Source organism: Oncorhynchus mykiss, chromosome 2 (assembly GCF_057628025.1).
Source record: "Oncorhynchus mykiss isolate SJ-2025 chromosome 2, ASM5762802v1, whole genome shotgun sequence".
NCBI classification, from domain to species: Eukaryota; Metazoa; Chordata; class Actinopteri; order Salmoniformes; family Salmonidae; genus Oncorhynchus; species Oncorhynchus mykiss.
Window position 1 is genome coordinate 94,980,944 of NC_143023.1, and position 9,069 is coordinate 94,990,012.

The 9,069-nt window shown below is 42.9% G+C and overlaps 1 protein-coding gene across 4 annotated transcripts in view; it reads left to right on the forward strand.

The window, feature by feature from the left end:
• LOC110500336 (cyclin-dependent kinase 17) overlaps window positions 1-8,805 on the forward strand; it is a 106,203-nt gene extending 97,398 nt beyond the window's left edge. For 3 of the 4 annotated variants that reach the window (XM_090213228.1, XM_090213230.1, XM_090213229.1), the window contains exons 14-16: window positions 439-529; window positions 4,652-4,729; window positions 5,061-8,805. In XM_090213228.1, the coding sequence (XP_090069354.1) occupies window positions 439-529; window positions 4,652-4,729; window positions 5,061-5,098 (207 nt within the window). In that variant the 3' untranslated portion in view covers window positions 5,099-8,805. The remainder of the gene's footprint in view (window positions 1-438; window positions 530-4,651; window positions 4,730-5,060) is intronic. The other variant, XR_016489652.1, reaches the window with a different exon arrangement.
• Window positions 8,806-9,069: the final 264 nt, after the last annotated feature.

The following is a 9,069-nucleotide window of genomic DNA, read 5'->3' on the forward strand; positions in this document are numbered from 1 at the left end:
ATCCTCTGAGTTGCACCACTGCTCCGACACCTGTATCTGATAAACGGCAGCGTGTTGTTGTTACATTGGGACAGTGTACTTGGTAGAATTTCAAAGGAAAACTTAGTGTACATAAGGCTTTGACACACAGCAGTAATAACTTCACCAGAATGCAGATGTTTACAGTGCACTGCTGCAGAAGTAATATTGTGTATTTATGTAGCTTTATGGAGTTGCATTGTGGCATATTTAACATAGTTATTTAACTTCCTGGAGGCAGGAATTAATTAGCAGAGTGTGGATGTTTCCTCTATCATGGCTTTCCTGTCCAAGAACACACACACACACACACACACACACACACACACACACACACACACGCTTATTAAACAAACACACACACACACACGCGCTTATTAAACAAACACACACACTGTTTCTCTGTTGTTGCTTTCTCAGTACGAGTCCAAGCAGAGGATGTCTGCAGATGAGTCGATGAGACAGCCTTACTTCAGGAGCCTGGGGACACACGCACACACACTGCCAGAGAGTGAGTAATATATACACACACACACTGCCAGAGAGTGAGTGATATATACGCACACACACTGCCAGAGAGTGAGTGATATATACGCACACACACTGCCAGAGAGTGAGTGATATATACGCACACACACTGCCAGAGAGTGAGTAATATATACACACACACACTGCCAGAGAGTGAGTGATATATACACACACACACTGCCAGAGAGTGAGTGATATATACACACACACACTGCCAGAGAGTGAGTGATATATACACACACACACTGCCAGAGAGTGAGTAATATATACACACACACACTGCCAGAGAGTGAGTGATATATACACACACACACTGCCAGAGAGTGAGTGATATATACGCACACACACTGCCAGAGAGTGAGTAATATATACACACACACACTGCCAGAGAGTGAGTGATATATACACACACACACTGCCAGAGAGTGAGTGATATATACACACACACACTGCCAGAGAGTGAGTGATATATACACACACACACTGCCAGAGAGTGAGTGATATACACACGCGTGCACACACACTGCCAGACAGTGAGTGATATATACACGCACACACACTGCCAGAGAGTGAGTGATATATACACGCACACACACTGCCAGAGAGTGAGTGATATACACACGCACACACACTGCCAGAGAGTGAGTGATATACACACGCGCGCACACACACTGCTAGAGAGTGAGTGATATACACACGCGTGCACACACACTGCCAGACAGTGAGTGATATATACACGCACACACACTGCCAGAGAGTGAGTGATATATATATACACACACACACACACACTGCCAGAGAGTGAGTGATATATACACACACACACTGCCAGAGAGTGAGTGATACACACACATAAATATATATACAGTGCCTTGCGAAAGTATTCGGCCCCCTTGAACTTTGCGACCTTTTGCCACATTTCAGGCTTCAAACATGAAGATATAAAACTGTATTTTTTTGTGAAGAATCAACAACAAGTGGGACACAATCATGAAGTGGAACAACATTTATTGAATATTTCAAACTTTTTTAACAAATCAAAAATTGAAAAATTAGGCGTGCAAAATTATTTAGCCCCCTTAAGTTAATACTTTGTAGCGCCACCTTTTACTGCGATTACAGCTGTAAGTTGCTTGGGGTATGTCTCTATCAGTTTTGCACATCGAGAGACTGAAATGTTTTCCCATTCCTCCTTGCAAAACAGCTCAAGCTCTGAGGTTGGATGGAGAGCATTTGTGAACAGCAGTTTTCAGTTCTTTCCACAGATTCTCGATTGGATTCAGGTCTGGACTTTGACTTGGCCATTCTAACACCTGGATATGTTTATTTTTGAACCATTCCATTGTAGATTTTGCTTTATGTTTTGGATCATTGTCTTGTTGGAAGACAAATCTCCGTCCCAGTCTCAGGTCTTTTGCAGACTCCATCAGGTTTTCTTCCAGAATGGTCCTGTATTTGGCTCCATCCATCTTCCCATCAATTTTAACCATCTTCCCTGTCCCTGCTGAAGAAAAGCAGGCCCAAACCATGATGCTGCCACCACCATGTTTGACAGTGGGGATGGTGTGTTCAGCTGTGTTGCTTTTACGCCAAACATAACGTTTTGCATTGTTGCCAAAAAGTTCAATTTTGGTTTCATCTGACCAGAGCACCTTCTTCCACATGTTTGGTGTGTCTCCCAGGTGGCTTGTGGCAAACTTTAAATGACACTTTTTATGGATATCTTTAAGAAATGGCTTTCTTCTTGCCACTCTTCCATAAAGGCCAGATTTGTGCAATATACGACTGATTGTTGTCCTATGGACAGAGTCTCCCACCTCAGCTGTAGATCTCTGCAGTTCATCCAGAGTGATCATGGGCCTCTTGGCTGCATCTCTGATCAGTCTTCTCCTTGTATGAGCTGAAAGTTTAGAGGGACGGCCAGGTCTTGGTAGATTTGCAGTGGTCTGATACTCCTTCCATTTCAATATTATCGCTTGCACAGTGCTCCTTGGGATGTTTAAAGCTTGGGAAATCTTTTTGTATCCAAATCCGGCTTTAAACTTCTTCACAACAGTATCTCGGACCTGCCTGGTGTGTTCCTTGTTCTTCATGATGCTCTCTGCGCTTTTAACGGACTTCTGAGACTATCACAGTGCAGGTGCATTTATACGGAGACTTGATTACACACAGGTGGATTGTATTTATCATCATTAGTCATTTAGGTCAACATTGGATCATTCAGAGATCCTCACTGAACTTCTGGAGAGAGTTTGCTGCACTGAAAGTAAAGGGGCTGAATAATTTTGCACGCCCAATTTTTCCGTTTTTGATTTGTTAAAAAAGTTTGAAATATCCAATAAATGTCGTTCCACTTCATGATTGTGTCCCACTTGTTGTTGATTCTTCACAAAAAAATACAGTTGTATATCTTTATGTTTGAAGCCTGAAATGTGGCAAAAGGTTGCAAAGTTCAAGGGGGCCGAATACTTTCGCAGGGCACTGTATACACTGCTCAAAAAAATAAAGGGAACACTAAAATAACGCATCCTAGATCTGAATGAATGAAATATTCTTATTGTATACTTTTTTCTTTACATAGTTGAATGTGCTGACAACATAATCACACAAAAATTATCAATGGAAATCAAATTTATCAACCCATGGAGGTTTGGATTTGGAGTCACACTCAAAATTAAAGTGGAAAACCACACTACAGGCTGATCCAACTTTGATGTAATGTCCTTAAAACAAGTCAAAATGAGGCTCAGTAGTGTGTGTGGCCTCCACGTGCCTGTATGACCTCCTTACAACGCCTGGGCATGCTCCTGAGGGATCTCCTCCCAGACCTGGACTAAAGCATCCGCCAACTCCTGGACAGTCTGTGGTGGATGGAGCGAGACATGATGTGCTCAATTGGATTCAGGTCTGGGGAACGGGCGGGCCAGTCCATAGCATCAATGCCTTCCTCTTGCAGGAACTGCTGACACACTCCAGCCACATGGGGTCTAGCATTGTCTTGCATTAGGAGGAACCCAGGGCCAACCGCACCAGCATATGGTCTCACAAGGGGTCTGAGGATCTCATCTCGGTACCTAATGGCAGTCAGGCTACCTCTGGCGAGCACATGGAGGGCTGTGTGGCCCCCCAAAGAAATGCCACCCCACACCATGACTGACCCACCGCCAAACCGGTCATGCTGGAGGATGTTGCAGGCAGCAGAACGTTCTCCACGGCGTCTCCAGACTGTCACGTCTGTCACATGTGCTCAGTGTGAACCTGCTTTCATCTGTGAAGAGCACAGGGCGCCAGTGGCGAATTTGCCAATCTTGGTGTTCTCTGGCAAATGCCAAACATCCTGCACGGTGTTGGGCTGTAAGCACAACCCCCACCTGTGGACGTCGGGCCCTCATACCAGCCTCATTGGAGTCTGTTTCTGACTGTTTGAGCAGACACATGCACATTTGTGGCCTGCTGGAGGTCATTTTGCAGGGCTCTGGCAGTGCTCCTCCTGCTCCTCCTTGCACAAAGGCGGAGGTAGCGGTCCTGCTGCTGGGTTGCTGCCCTCCTACGGCCTCCTCCACGTATCCTGATGTACTGGCCTGTCTCCTGGTAGCGCCTCCATGCGCTGGACACTACGCTGACAGACACAGCAAACCTTCTTGCCACAGCTCGCATTGATGTACCATCCTGGATGAGCTGCACTACCTGAGCCACTTGTGTGGGTTGTAGACGCCGTCTCATGCTACCACTAGAGTGAAAGCACCGCCAGCATTCAAAAGTGACCAAAACATCAGCCAGGAAGCATAGGAACTGAGAAGTGGTCTGTGGTCACCACCTGCAGAACCACTCCTTTATTGGGGGTGTCTTGCTAAATGCCTATAATTTCCACCTGTTGTCTATTCCATTTGCACAACAGCATGTGAAATTTATTGTCAATCAGTGTTGCTTCCTAAGGGGACAGTTTGATTTCACAGAAGTGTGATTGACTTGGAGTTACATTGTGTTGTTTAAGTGTTCCCTTTATTTTTTTGTGCAGTGTATATACAAAGAGTGTTCTGTGTGGTGTGTTCCTCATCTTTCTCTTTTTAACTTTCTATTTCTGACACGTGTGTTTGTGTGACAGGCATATCCATATTCACCCTGAAGGAGGTTCAGCTGCAGAGAGATCCAGGCTATAGGAACTCTAACTATCCTGAGTCAGGTTAGTGGAGTCCGTCAGGGATCCAAATTAGTACCACTTATATTTATTATTATTATTATTATTATTATTATTATTATTATTATTATTTATTTATTTTTGGAAAATATATATTTTTTATATTTTTATATATTTTTTTACTAACACTCAAAAACACACCGGTCCCTGAAAATATATTTTATAGCGCCTCTAAATAGTCTCCATTGACCTACTTTATTAACATTCTATTCAGTTGACTTAGCCCTCTAATACGCTACTGCTTTAACATAAAAACAATAATAGTCTTGTAATTATTCATTTCTACTTTTCGTTTTGTTGTTTTTGCTACCTTCAGGCAACGGCAAGAACAGAAGGCAGAGCATGCTCTTCTAAAGACTCCTAGCGGTGGTGTGTTCAACAGATGAGGATGTTATACAGACAGAGATGGTTCAGTCTCAGAGATGGTTGTCTACAAGGGGCCACAGGGGGGTGGGGGGGTAGGAGGACCAGCCCTCTGTGCGTTCCCCCTTTCTGCCAGGGGCCCCTATCTACAGTACTGTTGGACCCCTGGGGGCCCAGGCCAATGTGAAACTGGCTAAAAATAGAGATGTTTATACATTTTATATTTATTGGGGATAAGAGAGAATTTGCTGCTACAAATCCAACTACTGTCTAGAAGATTCTAACTGGCTCAGTCACTTTAAAAGAAAACATGCAATGTGTATAGATGTTTTATTATTTGGAAGTGGTGGCATTGTGGTGGTTTTGTCCATTGATTTCCATTATTTCCACCTCAACACTCCAACTGTGACAAACAGACAAACCGAGATCTTTGCTGTAGCAGAGTCTGACGTTTTGGGATTTTCTCTGTTCTGTTGCCGTACGTGGTGCTGTATTCAAACACCAACCTCCCATATTTCTGGACCATTCAATACACATCACAAGATACTGTTGAGGCCAGTACAGCCCTAGTGGATGGTGACGTTCATAGCGATTGTTCTATCTCTATGGTGACCATATCCACCTGCTTCCAACCTGAAAGACTGTACCTCAATTTTGATAGAAGGTATGGGAGCAGTGATCGGCTTGGTGAAAAATGGTTCACATAGTTGTTAGTAGGTACAGTTGAAGTCAGAAATTTACATACACCTTAGCCAAATACATTTAAACTCAGTTTTTCACAATTCATGACATTTAATCCTAGTTAAAATGTCCTGTTTTAGGTCAGTTAGGATCACCACTTTTATTTTAAGAATGTGAAATGTCAGAATAATAGTAGAGACAATGATTTATTTCAGCTTTTATTTCTTTCATCACATTCCTAGTGGGTCAGAAGTTCACATACACTCAATTACTATTTGGTAGCATTGCCTTTAAATTGTTTAACGTGGGTAAAATGTTTTGGGTAGCCTTCCACAAGCTTCCCACAATAAATTGGGTGAATTTTCGCCCATTCCTCCTGACAGAGCTGTTGTAACTGAGTCAGGTTTGTAGGCCTCCTTGCTCGCATACGCTTTTTCAGTTCTGCCCACAAATTTTCTATAGGATTGAGGTCAGGGCTTTGTGATGGCCACTCCAATACCTTGACTTTGTTGTCCTTAAGCCATTTGCCACAACTTTGGAAGTATGCTTGGGATCATTGTCCATTTGGAAGACCCATTTGTGACCAAGCTTCAACTTCCTAACTGATGTCTTGAGATGTTGCTTCAATATATCCACATAATTGTCCTTCCTCATGACACCATCTATTTTGTGAAGTGCACCAGTCCCTCCTGCAGCAAAGCATCCCCCACAACATGATGCTGCCAACCCCCGTGCTTCACGGTTGGGATGGTGTTCTTTGGCTTGCAAGCCTCCCCCTTTTTCCTCCAAATGGCCAAACAGTTCTATTTTTGTTTCATCAGACCAGAGGACATTTCTCCAAAAAGTACAATCTTTGTCCCCATGTGCAGTTGCAAACCGTAGTCTGGCTTTTTTATGGTGGTTTTGGAGCAGTGACTTCTTCCTTGATGAGCGGCCTTTCAGGTTATGTCGATATAGGACTCGTTTTACTGTGGATATAGATACTTGATAATATATAGATAATTGTACCTGTTTCCTCCAGCATCTTCACAAGGTCCTTTGCTGTTGTTCTGGGATTGATTTGCACTTTTCGCACCAAAGTACGTTCATCTCTAGGAGACAGAACGCGTCTCCTTCCTGAGCGGTATGATGGCTGTGTGGTCCCATGGTGTTTATACCTCCATACTATTGTTTGTACAGATGAATGTGGTACCTTCAGGCATTTTGGAAATTGCTCCCAAGGATGAACCAGACTTTATATTTTTTTAGGTCTGATTTTGTCTGATTTCTTTTGATTGTCCCATGATGTCAAGCAAAGAGGCACTGAGTTTGAAGGTAGGCCTTGAAATACATCCACAGGTACACCTCCAATTGACTCAGATGATGTCAATTAGCTTTAGAAGCTTCTGATAAGCTATGTCATCATTTTCTGTAATTTTCCAAGCTGTTTAAAGGCACAGTTAACTTAGTGTATGTAAACTTCTGACTCACTGGAATTGTAATACAGTGAAATAATCTGTCTGTAAACAATTGTTGGAAAAATTATTTGTGTCATGCACAGAGTAGATGTCCTAAGCGACTTGCCAAAACTATAGTTCGTTAACAATAAATTTGTGGAGTGGTTGAAAAACGAGTTTTAATGACTCCAACCTAAGTGAATGTAAACTTCCCACTTCAACTGTATATGTAATGTAGTAGTGGAGCTTCTACCCTAATGCTCCCAACCAAGATTTAGAAACCCGTACTGGTCAGATCCAGAGGGGAGCCGTTAAGGAGAACATTGAGACTGGATGGTTCCTTTGTGACGTCAGATCATTCCGGAATGATGTGGCCTCTTATCATCATGACTCATGACCAATGAATGAACAAAAGCAGTATGTCAGAAACTTGGCTATGTGGAATTTATGATATGGACATTACAGGAAGATGTCAAATATCTGACTTGAATTTCTATTCTTCATAACACCCAGAGGCATTGGCCATGTTCCAGGTCACCTACATTGCGGTTGAGTTGCTCATGTTGTTAGATTATTAAGTTGTATTGAGGAGGGTTCTTGCAATATGAAATGCTACGTACTCATTTGCAGAGAACACATCCAATTGGTCATAGATGAGAAAGTAGTATATATATTTTTTAAATTGCAGTATATCTATAACTTAACAATCTGATTGTCTGTGCAACAGGACTGCACTGTAGGCGACCTGGAACATGGCCACTACCACCACCATGATGACAGTTTCCTCTTCTCCACTCTTCTCTATTGCACCAAGCTTCCTGTGTCTGTGGTGAAGAGTATGTGAGCGGAGATGAAATCTCACTGTCAAACCAGGCCAGATAGTGAAGGGGAGTGAAACCAGGCCAGATAGACTGAAGGGGTGTGAAACCAGGCCAGATAGACTGAAGGGGTGTGAAACCAGGCCAGATAGACTGAAGGGGTGTGAAACCAGGCCAGATAGACTGAAGGGGTGTGAAACCAGGCCAGATAGACTAAGGGGGTGTTAAACCAGGCCAGATAGACTGAAGGGGTGTGAATTACCGACCATTATGTTTCTACTCTGCCATCCATTCTCATCCTACCTTCAAACAACCAACTGGAAAACGGTTCCTTGTGTTGGATTGCTTGTATCATTGTGTTGCCTGCTGTGTATGGGGGAAAGAGGAACAGACAGTCACTGAAGCCCTCGGCCCATAATGGTACCCTATTCCTTATATCATTCCAGGAAATGAGTCCCTTCTAGGTAGTGTAACTTATTTTTAAAAAATAAACATTTTATTTCACCTAACTTTAACATTTTGTAATGAAGAGCACATGTTCAATTTAGGATTTAAAAAAATTATTATTATCTGTACCGGGGCTGATTGTACCGGGGCTGATTGTACCGGGGCTGACTGTACCGGGGCTGACTGTACCGGGGCTGACTGTACCAGGGCTGACTGTACCGGGGCTGGCAATTTAAACTTAAATCAGCCATAAACCCTTTGTGACAGGGGGAATGGAAGCTTGAGGTGTGCATCAATAAAAATTGATTTGTTAAAACATTTTTTGCCTATCTATGGATAATGACAGGGTTGACGTGGTACGCTCAACCCGCTTGGTTTTCCACCACAAAACACCAGAAAAATGGAGGGTTGACCTTTAAAATGAATCACCAGTCTCATTAAATCAATTATAGTCTTGATTTGTCAAAGCAAAAAAAAAAAAAACTAGTACCTGAACCTAGACCAGCACTCCTACTCTGAACTCCCTCATGATGTTATAGCAGTGCTGATCTTGGATCAAGTTTTACCTTTACAGGTAATA